The 24,164-nt window shown below is 34.0% G+C and overlaps 1 protein-coding gene across 1 annotated transcript; it reads right to left on the bottom strand.

Moving 5' to 3' along the window:
* On the bottom strand, window positions 1-18,974 carry LOC126738267 (beclin 1-associated autophagy-related key regulator). Its single transcript, XM_050443512.1, has 9 exons — window positions 18,526-18,974; window positions 18,080-18,185; window positions 17,705-18,021; window positions 17,481-17,650; window positions 11,560-11,716; window positions 11,177-11,353; window positions 7,988-8,114; window positions 7,856-7,930; window positions 1-7,790 (listed from the first exon to the last, which is right to left on the bottom strand). Exons 1-9 carry the CDS (start codon window positions 18,717-18,719, stop codon window positions 7,722-7,724), a joined length of 1,392 nt encoding a protein of 463 aa, XP_050299469.1. The 5' UTR covers window positions 18,720-18,974; the 3' UTR covers window positions 1-7,721.
* Between the last annotated feature and the right edge of the window lie 5,190 nt (window positions 18,975-24,164).

A 24,164-nucleotide genomic window follows, 5' to 3' on the forward strand; every position in this document is an offset into this window, starting at 1 on the left:
AACGTTTTAAAATGCCAATTATTATTAATACATAATAAAAATATCAACTAACTAAATAATATAAAAAAATAACTGTCCCGCGTGGCAATCAAAGTACATTCTGGCCCTTGAAACAAATATAGGCAGAATGCTAATTTTTATTAACTAAAAACACATAAAAAAAAAACATTTATACAGAGTGTCGATCGTATGCATAAAATTTAGATGTAAACACCCTGTATAGATGCTAAATTATATAATAATCGTGTCATTTCTTTTTTATATGTAAGCTGTCATAGTTAATGACCTTATCAGAGTCGTCCTAAGTAGTCAAGGGAAGTACTTTTAATTTTATAGACGAAAAAGATGAATTGTGTTTGTTATTTGTTGGACATTCCTTTGAGCATACCTTGTTATATTAAGTTATTTATATTGATATTAAATAAGTAGTTTAAATGCTTTAAGACGTATTTGATGAATGAGAATTTTTTTTTGATTGTGCGTGCAACATTTTGATGGTGAAACGCAAATTCTACCAAGAGCACTATAGAAAGACTGTGCAGAGATTCGAAAAAACTGATATGATAGAAACATTAAGAATATGACACTGTCACCTGGCTTTGTGTCATTTGATCAGTCATACGTTTACTTCAAGATTATAAGTTTAGTTTAAGTGCTGATGGTTTCATATTATTGATTAGGTTTCTGTAGGTGTCTAGGCGTCTATCTGACCTAAACCGGTTATTAATAACGCATTCGACTGTCTATGGGTAATCTATCTCTCACATACGAACAGAATAGATAAACCAGACATTTTTTTTCCGGCGAAGATAGGCCAATAATACATAGTGACGAAATGAAGATACAAATAAGTCGTTTTTTGTACATTTTTGTTGAGTGAACTTTTAATATGAATTTAAATTAAATTGTACTGAAACCGACCAGTGCCGACCGCGAAGTTGCCAGAGGCTACGCGTCACTGTACAATTTTCCTATAAAATTATACATTTAATTAGCGGGACATTAGTAGACTTTTTAGTGATGCGAGGCCTCTGGCCACGCATAAGTCAGATTTTGTACACTTTTTTTGAATAGATGTTTAATATAAATTCGAGTTAAAATGTACTGAAACCGACTTGAGCATTGAAAGATTCTTCGTAAGTCGTTTTTTCTAATTTTTTTTTTTTAATAGATTTTGAGTACAGTAATGTATGGATAGTCCGAACCCCGTATATTCCGAACTACTCTATAATCCGAACGCCCCAATTGCGTAAAATTGATTCCATAATCTGAACACCGTGAATTCCGTAATCCGAACTGTGGGCGTCTAGTGCGAAAAGATGATGCAACGTTTAATTTATGTGAGTAGTACATAATAATTGTAAGTTTGTTCTTGCAGCAAGACGTTGCGTGGTTTTATAGTTGTTTTGACGTGTTTTATGGAAAGAGTAGAGTTCTTTAGTTGAGTTTTAGGTTGCACGCTGCATATATGTAAATGTATCGCATATTTCATTTAAACCATGGATTCTAAACGTAAGCATGTCACATTAAGTCTTAAACAAAAGGCTGAAATTTTACGTGTGCTGGATTCAGGATGTTCATTCACGTCCTTGGCGACACGCTTAAATATCGGGACACCAACAATATCCAATATCAAGAAAAAAAAAGAGCGAAATTATTCGTTATATGTCGCGTACTGAAAAATGGCTGGGAACAAGAAAAACGATGCGCAAAGCGAAATTTTCTGATGTTGAAGATGCAGTGTATACATGGTTTTTGCAATAGATAGCACGACATGCACCAATTTCCGAAGCAATCATACTTCAAAAGGCTCGCCAATTTTTCACAGAAATGAATAATGACGAAGGAGTCAAGTTCGAAACTAGCAGAGGATGGTTTCAAGGCTTCAAACACAGATTTGGGATCCGCTCGTTGAAAGTTACCGGGGAAAAGCTGTCGAGTGACGAAAATGCTGTGGAACCCTTTCGAATAGAACTCAAACAAAAAATTGAGCAACTCGGTCTTTCTTCAGAGCAAATCTATAACGCGGAAGAATCTGGATTATATTAGCGCTGCCTTCCTGAAAAGACATTAGTACACGCAGACGAGTGGCCGACATAAGTTGAGGTTGCTTTATGATCGGTAAAGTAAAAAATCCAAAAACATTCAAAAACAGCAACCTACCTGTCTGTTACCGAAACCAAAAAACTGTTTGGATTGATCGGATTATCTTCGAAGAATGGTTCCACAGTGAATTCGTACCAAGCGTAAAAAAGTATCTTCGAATCAATAATTTTGAAGAGAAAGCCCTTTTAATACTGGACAATGCTTCAGCTCACAGACTAGGCCAAGAACTAGCCAGCCATGATGGTAATATTCAAGTAATGCTTTTTCCACCTAACTGCACTGCCCTGGTTCAGCCGATGGACCAGAATGTGATTCAATCTATAAAAGTCACATATCGAAAAAGGCTGCTGCAAGAGGTACTTGTACAAGATAATGAAAACATTGCGCAATGTTTAAAGAATGTGTCGCTAAAGGATGCTGCGTTTGCATTAGCCGAATCTTGGAAGCAAGGGCCTAAAAAACTGGTGAGAAAATCGTGGTGTCAACTTCTTTCCGCCAAGGACATGGATGAATGGGATGAAGAAGATTTGATACCCCTTATGCATGCTTTACGAGGAGAAATATGTGATTCTATTTTGTCAGATGAAGGACCTGATCTAGTGGAGTTAGTGAACAAAGTGAATCGTGCTGATAATCCGACAGATGAAACAGAAGTTGAAAAATGGGCAAGAGGTGATGACGAGGAAACTTTAATCCGAAAGTGTTGTGTAAACCGAACGGGGTCTGCCAACTTTCTGTTCGGATTATCCATACATTACTGTACTAATTTTAATTAAAATGTACTGAATCGGACCTCGTGCTTAGCCAATAACTAGGCACCACTGTACAATTTTTCTATAAAAATTTTACATTTATTTAGAGGGACGTGAGAAGAGTTGTTGGTGATGCGAGGCCTCTGGCCACGCATAAGTCGTTTTTTTACATGGATTTTGGTAGATATTTTGAAATAAAATATATGCACCCCCATACATTTTTTTTAATTAACATTTAAATAGAATTCATAGTGCATTCATACATTCATCAGTGATTTCTTGTATATTTTCTCATAAGAATTTTTAGTACAAATTTGCATAAAAATGTAATGAAATTAAGTAATGCGTATAGGCATGCATAATTTTTTTTGTACGTATTTTCGTATGAAATTAAATCAGAATTTCTGCTTTATTTTTTTTGCATATTCCTGCTTTAGTACATTTAATAGTTAATGGTTTAATTTCAGTACAATAGTTTAATAAAGTACATCTTTAAATGTGTAGTTTTTTAAAAAATTGTACAGTGAAGATATATATCATCATTGCTCGAGCATCGGGTATAAATAAAAATGTTGTAACTGATTCCGTCAACCTTCTAAGAATGGAATTTGCAAGAGTGACTGTGTACACGTAGATAAATAGTAGATAATACGAGAAGCGATTTGTATATACACGTCATACAAATCGCTTCTCGCATTTTATCATTGTCTACTATTGTTGGAATGGTCTTGTAGAACTAATCCAAACCTCGTAACATTTTTAACATGCACAAACTGAGTTAGAATTGAACAATATGCTTGGTGATAAATATTTACAAGAAAGTGTAACAAATATCACCTTTCGAGAAAAGAAAAAAAAAGAGTGAGTGAGGAGGGAATATTTTTACCTCCGTATCGCACTATGAAGCGAAAACAAGAGTTTGGACTGGCTAAAAACACCTTTTTTGCATTGGCAAGTGAATATTTTCGGTGCTAGTAGTCAAAATATAGTTATTAATGATTCATGGATTAGTCTGAAGACCCTTTAGCCTTTCTTGGAAAAAATTCCTAAAATCCATTCAATAAAAGTTGATAAAAATGAATTTTTATTCCAGGAGTGCCATTAAGTTAGTCTCTTATTGACAAGTGAATATCTTGGGTTTTAGTAGTTAACATTTAACAATCATTGATCTATGAACTATTCTAAAGACCATTTTAGATTTTTTTTTGAAGAAATGACTAAAAGTTAAAAAAATTGGATTTTTTTTTCCAGAAGTGGCATGGACAAATGAATATCTTGGATTCTAGTAATAAAAATATAGAAATTATTGATCTATGGACAGCTTAGAAGAGTATTTAAATCGTTTTTGAAGAAATGGCCAAAATCCGGTCACTTAAAACCAAAATAATGAAATTGTTATTCCAGAGGTGCATATATGAAGCAAAATTATTCGTCTCTTATTGGCAAGTGAATATCTTGGGTTCTAGTAATCAAAATTTAAAAATTATTGATTTACGCACCACTCTGAAGACTATTTATACTAAATCCATTAACATAAAGTCTTTATATGATGAACCAGAGATTGTAACGGTTACTGATCAGACTGGAACCCGTGTTATTCGTAATGGTGTTGCTAAAGTGTTTAGAGTTATGCCTTATAAACTTGAAGGAGTTTTGGATGTTCCTGCTGAATACAGAAAAGAACTAGAAAGTCTTTTATCACGTTTTTCATCTATTATACCTGATAATAATTCACTTTCCAAGGTCAATAATGCCACGTTATATAATAAGCTTCAGAATGATTTCATTGTTACCAGAAATCCATACCGCTTATCTGCAAGTGAAAGAAAAATTGTACGCGATATTGTTGATGAATTCTTAAATAGCAATATCATAAGGGAAAGCGAATCTCCATTTGCAAGCCCTATTTTACTGGTACAGAAAAAGGAAGGATCTTATAGGATGTGCGTTGATTATAGAGAGCTCAACTGGCATACTATTAAAATTTGTTATCCATTGCCCCTGATTGATGACCAGCTTGACAGACTGGGAAAAGGCAGCATTTTTACTTCACTGGATATGTCTTCAGGATTCTACCAGATACCGATCGACGAAGATTCTGTGGAAAAAACCGCCTTTGTAACGCCGGACGGACACTACGAGTTCCTGCGGATTCCTGCTATTCGGCTTGGCAAATGCCCCAGCGGTTTTTCAAAAATCAATTAATAGAGCTCTGGGAAAACTAAGAGACAATGTCGCACTTGTATACATAGACGACGTTCTTATACCGTCAGACACAATTGAAGCAGCATTTACTTCACTAGCGCTAGTTTTAGAGGCTCTACAAAATGCAGGGTTTTCTCTTAATTTAAAGAAATGCCACTTCTTTCAAAATAAGTTAGAATATTTGGGACGAGAAATATCCGCTGATGGTCTCAGACCCGGAACTAGGAAAGTGCAAGCACTGGTCGATTCACCAATTCCAACCTCTGCTAAGCAAGTTCGACAATTCATGGGACTCGCGGGATATTTCCGCAAATTTATTCCTGAGTTTGCAAGTCGTACTGCTTGCATTACAAACTTAACGTGTGCTAATGAACCTTTTTTGTGGCAGAAGGAACAGGAAATCGCTAGAAATTATGTCATTGAACATTTAACATCTAGACCCTTGCTCTCCGTTTTTGATGAAACCCTACCAACTGAACTTCATACCGACGCAAGCGCCATTGGATACGGTGCTATGTTATTGCAGATTAAAAATGGAAATCGCTGTGTTATAGGATACTTTAGCAAGAGAACTACAAAATATGAAGAGAATTACCACTCTTACGAATTAGAAACCCTTGCAGTTGTGAATGCTCTTAGATTTTTTCGAGTTTATTTATTGGGAATTCAATTTACATTAGTCACAGACTGTAATGCTATCAAATCTACAGCCAACAAAGAGGGTATTGTACCACGAGTGGCACGTTGGTGGTCTTATATGCAAGACTTTTAACATTTCTATTGTCTATCGAAAGGGAAGTTCATTACCACATGTCGATTTTTTAAGTGGTGAATCCTGTAGTTCGTCGTTTCAATGCTCATGAAAACTGGATCTATGTTGAGCAAAGAGGAGACGCTGAAATTAATCAACTCATTAAAGATGCTGAAGACGGACGACTTAATAAAACAAGATATATGGTAAATAATAGAATTCTGTATTATGTCAATAATACACCTGAAGGATCATTTTCAAGACCTTATGTTCCAAAACAAAGTCGACTTGGATTATTGTGAACAATGTCATGTTGGTTCTGAAAAGACAACTGATTCCATTTTTAAGCATTTTTGGTTCCCAGGCCTGCGGGCTTTTGTAAAAAACTATATTCGGCATTGCTTGGTGTGTGCAATCAAGAAGACTCGCACTGGTCCACTAGAAGGTCATATAGTTAATGTGGAAAAGCCTGAAGCACCTTATGCAAGTATTACATGCTGATTGTCTAGGGCCTCTAGAGAAAACAGCAAATGGATACAAACATATACTTGTCTTGATCGATGCGTATACAAAGTATTGTGTACTTCAGCCATTAAAAACAGTAAAAGCTGATGAAACTAGACTTGCAATAGAGTCTTTTATTGCCCTGTTTAATTATTATGGACGCAGGTACAAATTTCAAAAACTTAAGCCGTCCAAGCTATTTGGATTCCTTGAATATCGGCTATCATTTTACGACACCAGATATCCAACGGCCAAGTAGAGCGATATATGCGGACCATAATAAACCTAATACGTGTAGAGACAAAGGTAAATACTGATTGGTCCAAAACATTGTGGAAAATTCAATTAGTACTTAATACAACAATGCAAAAGGCCACACAAACGTCTCCTTTAAAGGCATTGATCGGAATTGATTCATCTACCCCACTCATACATAGTCTACTAAAAAACTTAGATTGTGACTTACACCCTATTCGCAATTTGGAACTAGACAGAAAAAGAATTACTGACCATTTCATTCAAACACGAAATGCTAAGATTAAGGCGAATGAAAGGCGTAAACAGGGAGTGACTTTTGAAAAAGGTGCCTTTGTGTTAATGCATCGTGATGAAAAAATGCACCAAGGTAAACTTCAGTATGAGTTCCAAGGACCTTTTGAAGTTATGGGTATTACCCCAGAAGGCCGTTATGAGCTAAGACGTGTTGGAAAATCTACGATTACAAAAGCTGCTGGAGTTAAGGATAACAGTTAAGGAGATGGCCGAATCACTGGTCTTTAACAATGGACATGCCTGATTTACTTGAAATGTTGAAAAGTAATGAATTAGGGTATGTTAAATTAAATGGTCATGTTAGGAATTTAATATTGTCGGTGTTTGTGACTAATTGGTGGGCTCTATTAGCTAATTATTCTTTTTCTAACACTATGTTGATCCAGCAAAATCCTCAATCATATTGTAACTTTAGGTAGTTTCCAAATTTTAAATACCGCTACTAAAATTAAATAAGATAATTATAATATTGTATATTAATAAAATATCTATAATTTGTTTAATATCAAACGAAAATGAGGTTGGAAAATTTAAGGAGTACTTAATAATCACAATGAAAACGAATTTCTTGGAAATAAAGCTTTTTGCTATCGTTAGGTCAGCGGTAAACGTGTCACCTATTTCAAAAACACTTTAACAGTGGCGAAGATAACGTCTAGGTCTGTGTTAACCGTCAAAACCTATGCATCTTCGAAAACTGTTTATTACCACAAGCACAACCCATAATCAAACAAACATCAATTTCTCACCCTATTATAGATGGCTATACTTTAAGACGTCTCTGACAAGGCCTTTAGTTTTAAAGTTTCGTGTGTTTAAATTAAAAGGTAAGTAGTGGTAATTATTAAAAACTACCGATGTATAATTCCTCGCCAAATGGAAGCGACACCGGCGACTGCGCTGGTCACTATGCTGCTCGCCTATAAATCGCCATTAAATCAAATATGATTAAGACTTTTAATTACACAAACAAAACGAATTTTACCTGTTGCGTATTGATAAGAGACGATACACCGCTGGCTACACCCGCGGGCGCTTCCGGCAATTGCACGTGAGGTACCTGCAATTTTTTTGTCAATTTCATTTAAAACGATTCGATAATAAATTAATTTCTTACCGCCTCCCATTCGAGCGTAAAAGAGTCTCCCTCGTCCCAATCGGAGTCGTCCGGACACCTCAAATTGCCAGAAATCGACCTTTCTAGGGCTCGCGCTTGTCTATCGTTGATCACTATCGGTCCTTGCCTTTAAAAATTTGAATGAATATATTACTGACATAATTTACAATATGTTACATAGGTAACTCTAGAATTAATTACATTTGTCTTAATATCTACACTACACCTAGATATAAATATCTGTATATGCAGTTATAATCACTATATAGTTCTAAACATTATAAAATTAGTAGTTAGCTTAACTAAAACTACATTAGAACCAGAAACAAATTTAAATTTTCAAATATAAAATGTAAACATTGTTGTACGTTCATAATATTAACAGGCAGCAAATTGTAGAACTTAGGGGCTAGGTAATTGAAACAAAATGTTTAGTGACGTTATTTCTAGTTTTATGGGAGTGATTAATTGTTGCAGCAGCGGATGGTTTGGCAAAAATAAGTAGGCACAGAGAATAAATGTATAGATACCTAACATTTGGAACATCATCAGAATACAAGAGAGATGTGGAGTACCTTTTGTTCTTCTTTATGATAACTTTAATAATGTAGTTTTGAACTACGTTTTAATTAATTAGAAGCATTTTGGTTTTTTTAATGTACAGGGGTAAAATAAAAAAGGAATTTTAAAAGAACGTTTTTCTAAATTTTTTACGCCTTTTCACAACTTTTTTGCTGAAAATGAAATAAGTAAAATCAGTCAAAATACTAGCCACACATTTCATGAATATCTGAATATTATCCCCAATACTGATATATCCCTCTTTAGGTTTAAAATAGCAAGTTTTGAAGAAGTAATGAAAGTCATTAATGATTTAAAAAATAGCCACAGTAAGGATACTGATATAATTAATACAAAATTAATAAAAGCAATAAAACATTAAATTAGCATCCCTTTCACAAAGTTAATAAATCACCCAATTACTTCTGACACCTTTCCTACAGTGTTTAAAACTGCAAAAGTAGTTCCTCTCTTTAAAGGTAAAGACTGATGATCATAATAATTACCGCCCAACCTCACTTCTGCCTATCCTTTCTAAAGTGTATGAACGCATCTTAAAATGACCATTTTGAGTTTGTAATTTCTCAGTTTGGATTCTGTTAAAATAGCACAACAACTTTTGCTGTGCCATCTTACCAGTAGTGTTTTGAAAGGATTTGAGTACTTTCTCGATACCCTAGTCTCTTTCCTTAATCTCACTAAGGCATTTGATTGTGTAACACATACTATTCTTCTTGAAAAACTTCATGTTTATAATGTTCATCATGAAGCAATTAGGTTGATTAGTCATACTTGTCAAACAGGGTTCAATATGTTTGCTTTAATCAGAATAAATCTGATATTTATTCTGATTTCATCATTGAAGTATGGAGTGCCACAAAGTTCTGTCTTAGAACCTGTACTATTTCTTATTTTTATTAATGACCAGTGGCGGCTCGTGGGGTTAAATTTTGGATAGGCCAGGAGCGCCCACTCACGATGAAGCCCGAAGAATCATACAATAGGCCGGTGTTGTCAAGTAATTATACATTTAAAACATTAACTCTAAGAATTTTTTCAAAAAAAAAAACATTTTTTTTTCTATCAAATTTAAAAAATTTGGGAGAACTGGAGAACTAAAAAGGGGGACACTATGAAAAGAAACGACAGTAATTAAGCTTAATATGTACATTATTGTTACCTACGTACATAAAAGTAACTACTAAAAATGGCACAGAAAGAAGGAGTCATTTAAAAGTATTTTGAACACAAACAAATTATCAGTTTTGTGGTTTATTACCTATAAAGCAAGTTAATTCTTCTATCTTTGTTTCGTGCAAATTTGTCAATTACCTTATCGTAAAATGTGTCTCCAGTTTCCACTAATTGAGCGAGAATTCACGAAAACATTTAACCACGAACCCTCAAATTACGAATTAGCAAATTAAGTACAAATCGATAAATTTGTCTGCTAAAAACAAACGCAGGCCCGTAAGCGCGCATATAAAATTCATCCTCCGACGCGTTTACCAGCGTCGCGCTATTTTTCTATAGGGATATATTGTGGATGGGGTCGGCCAGATTCGTTCGAGCCTATTAGTGGTTTTTTAAGTGCGTTTAAGCGATTTGACGCTTTTTGCGTTAAATAAAATATATTTGCGGGTTAAGATAATAAATAAATTGGTGTGTTAACATGATATTTAATTAAAATAAAATATTTTTAAAATTTTATTTTTGTATTTTGTATGCTCAAAATTTTAGGGTAGACCCGGCCTACCCTGCCTATTCCCACGAGCCGCCACTGTTAATGATATTGCCTTTTTACGAAGGGAATCAGTAGTAAATACTGTTTTGTTTGTTAACGACACAACTTACTACCAAAGTCATCATCCTTCACATATTGATGACATAGACTTTCAGACCTCCGAAAACAACCTTCTTCAGTAGTTTTCTCTCAAATTGTGCAAATGGGGCTAAAATCTCGATCCGGGATTAACATGAGAGCAGCATTTGGTTTTAAGCTTTCAAATAAACTGTCCAGTCAGCTACTTTTATTTAAAACTTTGACAACCATTACATCTCTGCAAACCCTTCTTACTATAGTAATTTTCACTCCCATCTAACTTATGCTATTGCCATATAGACAAGGTGTTTGGGCAGCAGAGAAAATGCAGTCATATCCTGACTGGACTGAGATATCGTGAAGATTGCAGGCAATCATTTAAGAGGCTTAAAATCTTGACACTACCTTCCGTTTACATTCTACAGTGCTTGCTGCATGTCCATCAAAACTTAAATCTCTTTAAAACCCGTTCCTTCTCTAATAGCCTTTATTATTTAAATACGATAAGTTCTTCAGGTGAATCCTAATAAAATATCTTTTTCTAACAGTCATACCCATTCTTACCTTATTATGATTTCAGTAAACTATCTCCCCTTTATACTATGAAAGACCCAGGACCAAGTAGAATACCTACACTTTTTCTAAAAATTTCTTTCGAGAAAAGCAAAGTAAAGAAAAATTACCTTAAAAATCATAAGGTAATTTTTCTTTACTTTGGATTCATTAATAAAATACGGCCATCTATGCTTAATAATTTATCTTACTGACCATCTTGGAATAATAAATAAAATAAAATTAATTATTACCTTCCCAAGTCGGCCCTCTCGTTTTCCGCCAATTGTAAAATATTGCGTATCGTCCCGGTGGGACTCAGCTGACCCAAGTCGATCCTCTGTGTTATGCATAAGTACAATACGTTGGCGTTTAGTCTGGCCACCCGTCTATTAAACTGCCTTTCCGTCAGATGAGTACTGTCGAAGTCACTGAAAGGAAAACCGTTGTATATATTTATTGATAAATTAGGTCTACAATAACAGTATAAAATCCCAAATAGAAGATTATGTAAAAAATAAAGTGTACAGAGATAAGCCTAATATTCTCCAGGATCCAATTTAATTAGAAATACAGTGATTGGCAAACAGATTAAAAGAAAAATTTTATTCTGATCTGTGGGGTAATTATAACTTACCTATAGTTTGATTTGAACGGCAATCGAACATTTAAAATGAACGAGAGAACGTTTACTAATTGGGCAGTGAGGGCTAGGGCGGACGAAATCGACACGGCGGGATTTAGGTCGATTATTTCCGAATCTTCTGATATTGGCATCGAGTCGTGGCTATGAGCTGTAAAAGAAATAAATATCTAAAATAATAATAATATGATAAAGTAAAAAACCATTATACCAACAAAGTATTAAGAATTTCTGGTTGGTCCCAAAGTGGATAGTTTGCAAGAAGTAAGATGTCAAAGTTACAATTTTATTTTCTATTTTTCTTTTTTGGTTGAGAAACATTTCAGATTTTGGCATTTCTAGTATGAGAAACAAGACTATGATACTTTTTATAGCCAAACTTCTAGAGGGCGCCACTTACAGCACTATTCCGGTAAATAAGTTAATTTTTAGTTTTTTGTGCTACCCCGTATACAACAACTGAACGAAAAACCGTATTTTCTCATATTTCAGCATCAGAAAGGGACCACTTGTTAAAAGTGTCTAAAGTGAATAGTTTTATTTTTATTTAAGGTATTTGTTGATTAACTTCCATTGATGATAAAATATTTTTATAACATAATAGTCAACTTGCTTTGGATAATATTTGAGTAGTGTTACTATGGTTTCTAATGTTAGTCATAATTTAATATTAACATCATGGAGCATATGTTTATTAAACCGATTTAACTGATAGAATCGAAGATGACAAGAAAGCGTTACAAGATGATAATTTAAGCTGATGAAGGTAGATCGAGGACTCGTTGGATAAAGTTGAAAAAGTTCTTAGAATTGGCAGTAAAAAGACAGGCTCATGCAGGCCATTAAAAGTGGTCTGTACTGAACAGGCTTTTGTTAAAGAGGTATTAAAAGTTAAGAAAAAATTGTCGGGGACTAAGTACAGCATTAATCTAGATCAGACGATGATGCAAAGAGACCAGTTTAGGAAGGTAAAAACTAAGCTGCAAGAGAGGAATAATAATAATAATAAGACTTTTATTAATCACCAGAAAAAAAAAATACAATTCTGTTATAAACCAAATGCATATCACATCTTGAATAGTTCGTTCTTTACAAAGAGCACATTTAATGTGTATTGAAACAATTAAAAAATATCTATAGAACTTAAATTTTATACAAATACAAATAAAATTCCAGAAGGTTACTAATAGGCCATGTTTTCAGACTTCCAGGGAACAACCCCTGCGAGATTCCCTGAATTCTGTTGAGGCCTTATATATATTTAATAATTATAAATTATAAATGACACTTATAAATAATAAACAAAAGCATTTTCCCAGTTAAAGAAAAAAAGAAGAAAGTTAATACAACACGAATAAAAAGCACACTGATGGGATAAGGAGAGAATAGGAAAAGGAACTGGAATTGGACAAGAAAAAGGTTGGCACATATAAATAATTCGATTTTATAATTTAAAAATAAAAATAAAAAACAGAATGCCGAAGAAAATGATAGTTACATCATTAGGTACATTAATGGATGTCCCAACGGTTGTAAGGAAAGACAGCCTGAGAGATAACACACGTAACACGAGAAAAAACTAGCCAATACCCCATTACAAATGTATTACCAGAATGTGGGAGGGCTTCGTACCAAAATTGCTGAGTTGAACTTAATGTTGGATTGTTCAAGTTATGATATTATTGTTATTACGGAGAGTTGGTTGAATGAGGACATTTTTTCGGAAGAACTTAGTTGCTGTAATTACAGTATATTTCGTGCTGATAGAAATGTGCAGATTACATCAAAGAGTAGAGGTGGTGGAGTGCTAATACTGGTAAAAAATCACATACAAGCTTCAATCATTAAAAAGACAGAATCTCACTTTGAACAGCTGTTTTTGTTATGTAAATGTTCAGGATCAAGTTTTGTAGTTGGCGGTGTATATATTCCCCCAGGGTCCTCTGATGATATCTATAGTGATCACTGCATCACAATTGAAGAAATCTGTTCTATGTATCCTAGCACTAAGTTTTACATGATGGGTGACTTCAATTTGCCAGGGGTACATTGGTTAAATGCTCATAATGGGGTCCAAGTAGACTGTCCAACAAATTCACCAGCTGTGTTTCTAGCACAAATATATGGTTTTTTTAATATGTACCAAATGATTGATATGTCAAATAGTAGGTATGTGTTCCTGGATCTTCTGTTTACCTACGATAGCGCCATGAAATGTTTTAAATCTCCAGATCCACTTTTTTGTGACCCAATTCATCATATTTCTTATACCTGTAATTTTAGAGTAGACAACAATGTAATGTTGGATTCACTTAGAGTTGAGGAATTTTATTTTGATTTTAAAAATGGGAATTATCAGGGTTTAAATGATTATCTTTTTTCTATAAATTGGGATACTATTTTTAATGATAGCGATATTAACATTATGGTGTCAGAGTTCTATAACATTTTAAATTTTGGTATACAATGTTTTGTGCCTCAAAAAAAATATAAGACATCTAGCTTTCCTCCATATTTTTCCACCGAATTAAGAAGACTGGTATTTCTCAAAAAAGTAAGCATAAAAAATACCAACTATCCCATGATGAAAGAGATTAGCATGAATTTACCGTTCTGAGAGCTCAGTGTAAAAGGTTAAGTCAAGAGTGCTACAGAAATTATCTTGCTACTTTGAATGAGAACTTGACTAGTAATCCGAAAAATTTTTGGAAGTTCGTTAATAAGAAAAGAGCATCTAACATTGTGCCAAGGGAAATGTTTTTAGATAATAGTGTTGCAACTGATGGTCAGCAGATTGTTGATTTATTCGCTACTCACTTTTCTGCAGTCTATTCAAATGCGAACACAACCCCACCTGAAAAGTCTTTTAGCCAAATTAATATTGACTGTCCTGTAGTAAGTCTACCTGAGGTGTTTGATAAGCTGGGGCCTTTGCCTAATAAGTTAATGATTGGTCCAGATGGAATCCCCAATATTCTTTTAAAAATCTGTTGATATGCACTATCACAGCCACTATGTAAACTTTTTAACTTATCTCTTATTTCTGGAACATTTCTAGACATATGGAAAGAAGGTTATATTTCTCCTATTTTTAAATCAGGGTCGAGGGATGATGTCAGAAATTATCGTAGTGTCCATAGTGTCATCCATCCCCAAAAATTTTGACAGCCTTATGTTTGACCATTTCAATTCAATTCAATTCAATTCAATATATTCAACTTTAATATAAAATATTACAATTCTAAGAATATAAAGCACCTAGATACCAGAGTATCTGTATGTGCTATGGTGGAAACAATTTAAAAATTCTAATATATCAATGTTGTTACCCTTAGCAGGCTAGCCGTTATATAAATTAGTTCACAATATTTAACATTTTAAATAAGTTTACCCAAAACTACATAACAAAATCAAAAACCAAACAATAAAAATGAGAAAAAGAGAAAAAAAAAAAGATTCATATACTATACAGGGTGTCACCGAAATGGTGCAAAAAAAATTTAAATTGGCAATGTAGAGAAATTTTTGTTGAGGAACAGCATGGTTTTAGAGGTGGTCGGTCCACTCTTACAAATTTACTCATATACCACAACAAGTTGTCAGATGCCTTGGAGAGGGGGTATCAAATTGATGCTGTATATACAGACTTCTCCAAGGCGTTTGACAAGGTAAATCATTTGTTATTAATTGAAAAATTGAGAAATATAGGTTTTTCTGATAGATTGCTAAAATGGTTGCTTAGCTTTCTTAGTGATAGAAAGCAAGTGATTAAATTTGGTAATTTTATATCTAAGGTGATTGAAGTTTGTTCTGGAGTGCCACAAGGCGGACACTGCTCTCCTTTACTATTTAGTTTGTTTGTTAATGACCTTGGGGATGTCTTGGAGTATTTGAATTTTTAATGTTTGCTGATGACCTCAAACTTTTCTTGGTTATTATGAATGAACTTGATATCAGCCTTTTACAGAAAGATCTTGATAGCCTTTCTCTGTGGTGCCAAAATAATTTGTTGGATTTGAATATTAATAAATGCTTCCAAATTTCATTTCATAGGAAAAAAAGTAGGATACCATCATTTTACACAATTAACGGCCAGAAACTTCAATTAAAGGATGTTGCTAAGGATTTAGGAATACTGTTTGACACGAAATTAAACTTCTGCAATCATATAGACCAAATAGTAGTAAAAGCTAATAGAATGTTGGGTTTTACGCTTAGAAATTGTGAGGGGTTATCATTGCAGGCTGTCAAATCTGTATATGTGGGATTGGACAGCTTGAGTATGGCTCAATTATCTGGACTCTCCAGTATAATGTCTATAAGTCATTACTGGAGAGTGTGCAAAACAAATTTTTAAGATATTATAACTACATGTTTAATTTAGATCTTATTGCTAATCATGATTATTCCCAAATATTGAATTATGTTAAAGTTTTGTCTTTGGATAAAAGAAGAACAATGTTTGACATCTGTTTTATCTATAAGTTGTTGAATGGTATTACATCCTGTCCGGATTTACTTTCCCAGGTTAAATTTTCTATTCCTCAGAGAACACTTAGACAAAATAATTTATTTCATATTGGGGTCCATAGAACCAATTATGGCAAAAACTCTTTTTTGGTGAGATCTCTAGATTTTTTGGATCGAGAGGAGAGGCTAGATGTTTTTAGCAATTCATATGGGTCTTTTAAGGGTAGTTTAATGAAAATTTTGAATACTTAGTGTTGTTCAATTAATATTTTTAATTAATATGTTGTTTGATGGGTAAACCAAGTGAGAATTTATGTTCCTAATCTATTAGTTAATAGAAAGAGTCTTTTTTTTTATTTAAGTACTTTAACTCTTAATAGTTTAAGTAAGGATTATTAATTATTGACATAACTGTATTTTATAATTTGTTTTTTTTGTAATGGGGGTTTCCTGTTTAATGAATAAAAAAAAATTTAAAAAAAAAAATTCTAATATGCAATTAATGGTACAAATTGGCAAGATGTTGTGCTTTAAAAGCATCAGGAAGATTGTACAATGACAGATTCACGAAAAGACCTAATTCAAAGATTTTCCACTATATTGATCAGCGATTACGGAAAACTGGTAAGAAATGATTATAGGCTAATTTTGAGTCAAGTTTTGAATAGTAAAAATGATTTGGATATTAGAGAGTTTTGCTCCAAATTCCCAATCTTTCACAGACACCATATATGTTTACAGTGGACTCAAATTTAAACTAAAACAAACAATACAAATATACAAAAATAATACTATAGTGAAGACAGCATAATCTGTTGTAGAATCTATACTGATCTTAAATCATCATGACCCTAAAAAGTTTTCGAAATTTATATGACGAAAAAGCATAGTATTAAATGAAACTTCAATATGCTATAAAAATGAAAAAATGCTCTCTCACAGGCAAATACAACCACTATTTTTACACCAATAAAAACATTTTTTCAGGAATTTTCGCTATCAAGAAAAGACATAAAAATGACAGCAAAAACATAAAAAAATTACTCCCAAATGCCTGGCATTATTTTTAAAGTCTAAAAATTATTTCAAATTCCTGGAATACACAGACAACTATTCCCAAAAGTCTGGAAAATTTAAAAAAATTACTTCTGATGCCTGGAAAATATTTTTTTTTAACTTTGGAAGCCTAAGTAAGTCAAAGCCATAAAAATTACTCTTAATAGTCTGGAAATAGTGAAACAGTATTTTCAATTTTTGGAAAATATTAAAAAATCTTAGGAGGGGGAAATATAGCAAACAAAAAAGTGAAAAACGTAAGTAATTGTCTCAAACAACAGGAAGGTTTTGTTTATTTCCCATGGGAGTATCAAAAATAATCAAAATAAACTTTTCAAGAAGAATTCAACTATTCTACCAAAACCCTAATAAATATATTTATTGCTTACCCCACAAAATATAATTCGAATAATTGCCGCTGCCAGGTAAACAAGGCCCCACCACAGAATACTGCATCTCATTACTATAATCGGTATAAACCCATCGGTCTTTCAAATATGTGGTCTGACATGCTTCGGCCAACTCCCTGCTGGTACTATCCCCACTAGACTCCATTTCTCTAAAATAAAAAAATTATTTTACAATCTCCCATTTTACAAGATCCCATACTTACACTGAGGGTTTCACCACAGATATGGGGAAAATATACTTAAAAAGCTGTTGCACCCTTAACTTAGCCAGTCTCTTAATTTCCACATATTTTTGTTTCAGTTCCTCTTGCGCTATACTAACGTCTTCACGTTTCCTGCCCACGCAGTCCTCCAGGGATTCACTTTTTGTTTTATACGCTTTTAATTTCTCAGTTCTTTCCTGGTTTCTTTGCTTGAGATCGGAGAGCTTTTGGCCTAAGGTCTGTCTTTGTTCCCTTTTTTGGTCTATGGCGAGTCTCATAATTCTATTTCGTTCTTTTACTTGCCTTATTTTAGTTTGCTGTAACAGTAGCAAGATATAAACAAAAAAAACCTGTTTTTTTCATTAGTTTTCTTACCAAAATGTCATATTTCAGTCTACCTTCCAGTATTTTCGAACAATTTTTTTCAATGAGCTGTTTATTTTCATTTAGTTCTCCAAGAGCTTTTTTGATTGAATTAAAGCTGAAAAATATTTAATTCAATGTTTTATTGCTTCTTGCGACCATAATAACCAACTTAAGCTTGAGAAGCTCAGGTCGCACATGCTGAACTAACAAGGTGCTCTGTGATAGATGTGACAAGGGTAGTTAATGATGAAAACCTTTAATATTTGAAGATTTTAGCTGGACATATCTTAATACCATAAGTCACCTTTTTAATTCACCGCATTGAATACTTTGTTTAGAGTATGTATTGATCTGATGATAGCGAAAAACATGTGTTAACAAGTACACATTTAGATGACCACGACTCTGAGTTTTTTTGAGAATAATAGACTATAATCACTTATAGATATTCTTACCTTTGGTCATTCTTATTGGTGATAACCCCCTTCTGAATGCAGTCCCTACAATAAAAGTATTTTTTAAATTTTTTGCACATGGGGCACTTGTGGACATTGTGACTGTCAGAGCTGGAAGAAAGATGGAATATCTGAGGGGCAGTAGTACTGGTCATGGAGCCCTCAGAACCGAATTCTGCACTTGACGTGATCATGTTACTGCCGTTCTAGGGACCAGACTAATGATTTATTTAGATTTATAGTGAGTAGTACAGGAAGATTGTTTGAAAATGAATTTCTGCTTATTGAAGAGAAATTTGTGTGAATTGACTTTGCGTTACTAGCCACAATCGACTGTTCAAACCTACTCTTAATTTATTTAGAAAAAAAAACAATTATTTTACATAACAAATAAATAAAAACAGAATATTATTATTTATCTGATAATCAGATTGCTCAGCTGTGACAGGGCTAGCATACCCCCCTCATTGACAGTTGTGACGTATGTCATTTGTCAAATTATCAATTGACGTAAGCAAGTCGCGTCCATACGTACATGCGATTATGTCGCGGGATTTATGTTAAGGTTAAAAAGATACTTAGCGAATACTGACTTAGAATAGAAATACACCAAATAATTTTTATTTCAAATCTTTTATTAAAATCTATTTTTTTTGTTATGTCTAACGCAATCGATAGTGAAATCCTGCCCTCATATTTAGTCGGCAACATCGCATTGCCAATAAAAACATCAACAAACGCCAATGCCAAATTATTTTTCAACAATTTAAGCCGCGTCTTCACCTCATACGGTTGTGTCGCGCGATTAATGTTAGGGATAAAAATAGAATTGCGAATGCTAACTATTTGATTAAATTTGTATTCGACGACAACGGAAATAAACCACTTAACAAATATTAACAATTTTATATTTTAAGATAAAGAGTAAATTTTGTAATTGTCTTGTTTAAATTTCCTTTTTTTCCTTAAAGCGCTAGCAACAATTAAATTAAAATACAGGATTGAGATGCTTTAAGAGATATAGAACATTTACAGGTGATAATGAAATCTGGTCTTAATATTTAATAAGCAACACCGCGATCCTCTCATAAGTTATCGCCCTTGTCAACAAATTGTTGGCTTACATACGTCCTGGCGATTATGTTGCGCGACATATATTGTTGAAAGAAAAGAATACTTGCTGATGATTTTTCGGTTCAGTTGAAATGAAAATAGACCTCATCGTAAATCAATTTAAATCGAAAATGGACGATGTAGTTTATTGCGATCGATAGTGAAATCTAGCGACTATGTGGTGCGATTTATGTTGCAAATAGAAATAAGATTGCCTTCTGATTTTTAGTTATATTAAGATAGTTCAAGGTTTGGAAAATCTTGAAAAAACAAGTTTTACTTAAAATTTGTTGTCTCTATTAAAACTGCAATTAATGTCACTGGTGAAATTACTAAAAGTTCCTTCTAGACTATTGTGTTACGCAACTTTAACGCCTAATCAATTTTTTACTTAAAAATTATCACTTTAGTCAAAATCGTAATTATGTGAAGGTAAAAAAGTTGTTCGACCGACAAGTTAAAATTTGCGTTTATGTTGCGCATTTTAATTCAACCTTAGGTGGCAACATCGCATTACAATGTTTACTTAAAAGTTGTAGCCGTTGTCAAATCTTTCACTAATGTCAAATGTCAGATTACTAAAATCTTAAGGGCCGACTATTATCTTGCGCGGCTTTAGCATCGATTGATACGATTATTGCTGAAAACTTGTCCCTTTTAAAATTGCAACTAACGTCATTTGTCAAATTATTAATATTTAATTAATACGCAATCGAAAAATCGCGTTCGTGCGATTAGGTAACGCTACTATGTTTACTCAAAAGTTGTTGTCGTATATCTACTAATGTCATAAGTCAGATCACTAAAATCTTAAGTCTTGACTATGCGATTATGTTGCGCAACTTTAGTGCCCTATCATTTTTTTACTTAACAGTTGTCACTCTAGTCACAACGATAAATATGTGATGATAAAGTCCACTGCAACGATATATTAGAATGGTCACCCGTCATAACACCAGCATTCCACCTGCCAAATAATGTCATCCACCTTCTATTTATATTGTTTGAGAAGTAAAATGCTGATGTTTTGACGGGTGACCATTCTAATATATCGTTGCACTGAACTTTAACAAAATATTTCAAACCAACTTTTTAAAAGTCGCGTCAATGCGATTATGTTGCGCGACTTAGTCCAACCTCAGGCGGCAACATCGCATTCCATCATGTTTACTCGAAAGTTGTCGTCGTTGTCAAGTCCCCTACTAATGTCAAATGTCAGATTACTAAAATCTTAAGGGCCGGCTATTATCTTGCGCGTCTTTAGCATCGTGTCAATTTATCGCTGAAAACTTGTCCCTTTTAAAATTGCAACTAACGTCATTTGTCAAATTATTAATATTATGAGTACGTGTTCTTCAGATGTACCTCTAAAGTACGCCTTTAAGTACGAGTAAATAAAATATGGGCGGCCGTTTCCGTAGAAAGAAGCAGAAGTTCTGTCTATGCGATAATGTTCTGGCACTTTAGCGCCGATCAATTTCTTGTAAAGGTAAAAAATATTGTTTGACTTGCAATCGAAAAATCGCGTTCGTGCGATTAGGTTACGCGATTTAATTTAACCTTCTGCAGCAACATCGTATTACTATGTTTACTTAAAAGTTGTCGTCGTATATCTACTAATGTCATAAGTCAGGTCACTAAAATCTTAAGTCTTGACTATGCGATTATGTTGCGCAACTTTAGTGCCCTTCATTTTTTTACTTAACAGTTGTTACTCTAGTCAAAACGGTAAATATGTGATGATAAAGTCCAGTGCAACGATATATTAGAATGGTCACCCGTCAAAACACCAGCATTCCACCTGCCAAATAATGTCATCCACCTTCTATTTACATTGTTTGAGAAGTAAAATGCTGGTGTTTTGACAGGTAACCATTCTAATATATCGTTGTACTGGACTTTAACAAAATATTTCAAACCAATATTTTAAAAGTCGCGTCAATGCGATTATGTTGCGCGACTTAGTCCAACCTCAGGCGGCAACATCGCATTCCATCATGTTTACTCGAAAGTTGTCGTCGTTGTCAAGTCCCCTACTAATGTCAAATGTCAAATTACTAAAATCTTAAGGGCCGACTATTATCTTGCGCGGCTTTAGCATCGTATCAATTTATCGCTGAAAACTTGTCCCTTTTAAAATTGCAACTAACGTCATTTGTCAAATTATTAATATTACGAGTACGTCTTCTTCAGATGTACCTCTAAAGTACGCCTTTAAGTACGAGTAAATAAAATATGGGCGAAAGAAGCAGAAGTTCTGTCTATGCGATAATGTTGCGGCACTTTAGCGCCAATCAATTTCTTGTGACTCTAGTTAAAACCGTAAGTTTTGTGAAGGTAAAAAATATTGTTTGACTTGCAATCGAAAAATCGCGTTCGTGCGATTAGGTAACGCTACTATGTTTACTCAAAAGTTGTTGTCGTATATCTACTAATGTCATAAGTCAGATTACTAAAATCTTAAGTCTTGAATATGCGATTATGTTGCGCAACTTTAGTGCCCTATCATTTTTTTACTTAACAGTTGTTACTCTAGTCAAAACGGTAAATATGTGATGATAAAGTCCAGTGCAACGATATATTAGAATGGTCACCCGTCAAAACACCAGCATTCCACCTGCCAAACAATGTCATCCACCATTTATTTACATTGTTTGAGAAGTAAAATGCTGGTGTTTTGACGGGTAACCATTCTAATATATCGTTGCACCGGACTTTAACAAAATATTTCAAACTAATTTTTTGAAAGTCGCGTCAATGCGATTATGTTGCGCGACTTAGTCCAACTTCAGGCGGCAACATCGCATTTCATCATGTTTACTCGAAAATTGTCGTCGTTGTCAAGTCCCCTACTAATGTCAAATGTCAAATTACTAAAATCTTAAGGGCCGACTATTATCTTGCGCGGCTTTAGCATCGTATCAATTTATTGCTGAAAACTTGTCCCTTTTAAAATTGCAACTAACGTCATTTGTCAAATTAGTAATATTATGAGTACGTGTTCTTCAGATGTACCTCTAAAGTACGCCTTTAAGTACGAGTAAATAAAATATGGGCGGCCGTTTCCGTAGAAAGAAGCAGAAGTTCTGTCTATGCCATAATGTTGCGGCACTTTAGCGCTGATCTAATAAGTTTTGTAAAGGTAAAAAATATTGTTTGACTTCGAAAAATCGAAAAATCGCTTTCGTGCGATTAGGTTACGCGATTTAATTTAACCTTCTGCAGCAACATCGTATTACTATGTTTACTCAAAAGTTGTCGTCGTATATCTACTAATGTCATGAGTCAGGTCACTAAAATCTTAAGTCTTGACTATGCGATTATGTTGCGCAACTTTAGTGCCCTATCATTTTTTTACTTAACAGTTGTCACTCTAGTCAAAACGGTAAATATGTGATGATAAAGTCCAGTGCAACGATATATTAGAATGGTCACCCGTCAAAACACCAGCATTTCACCTGCCAAACAATGTCATCCACCTTCTATTTACATTGTTTGAGAAGTAAAATGCTGGTGTTTTGACAGGTGATCATTCTAATATATCGTTGCACTGGACTTTAACAAAATATTTCAAACCAATTTTTTAAAAGTCGCGTCAATGCGATTATGTTGCGCGACTTAGTCCAACCTCAGGCGGCAAAATCGCATTGCATCATGTTTACTCGAAAGTTGTCGTCGTTGTCAAGTCCCCTACTAATGTCAAATGTCAAATTACTAAAATCTTAAGGGCCGACTATTATCTTGCGCGGCTTTAGCATCGATTGATACGATTATTGCTGAAAACTTGTCCCTTTTAAAATTGCAACTAACGTCATTTGTCAAATTATTAATATTACGAGGACGTCTTCTTCAGATGTACCTCTAAAGTACGCCTTTAAGTACGAGTAAATAAAATATGGGCGAAAGAAGCAGAAGTTCTGTCTATGCGATAATGTTGCGGCACTTTAGCGCCAATCAATTTCTTGTGACTCTAGTTAAAACCGTAAGTTTTGTGAAGGTAAAAAATATTGTTTGACTTGCAATCGAAAAATCGCGTTCGTGCGATTAGGTAACGCTACTATGTTTACTCAAAAGTTGTTGTCGTATATCTACTAATGTCATAAGTCAGATTACTAAAATCTTAAGTCTTGACTCTGCGATTATGTTGCGCAACTTTAGTGCCCTATCATTTTTTTACTTAACAGTTGTCACTCTAGTCAAAACGGTAAATATGTGATGATAAAGTCCAGTGCAACGATATATTAGAATGGTCACCCGTCAAAACACCAGCATTCCACCTGCCAAATAATGTCATCCACCTTCTATTTACATTGTTTGAGAAGTAAAATGCTGGTGTTTTGACAGGTGATCATTCTAATATATCGTTGCACTGGACTTTAACAAAATATTTCAAACCAACTTTTTAAAAGTCGCGTCAATGCGATTATGTTGCGCGACTTAGTCCAACCTCAGGCGGCAACATCGCATTCCATCATGTTTACTCGAAAGTTGTCGTCGTTGTCAAGTCCCCTACTAATGTCAAATGT

This window comes from Anthonomus grandis, chromosome 7 (assembly GCF_022605725.1).
Source record: "Anthonomus grandis grandis chromosome 7, icAntGran1.3, whole genome shotgun sequence".
Lineage (NCBI taxonomy): Eukaryota > Metazoa > Arthropoda > Insecta > Coleoptera > Curculionidae > Anthonomus > Anthonomus grandis.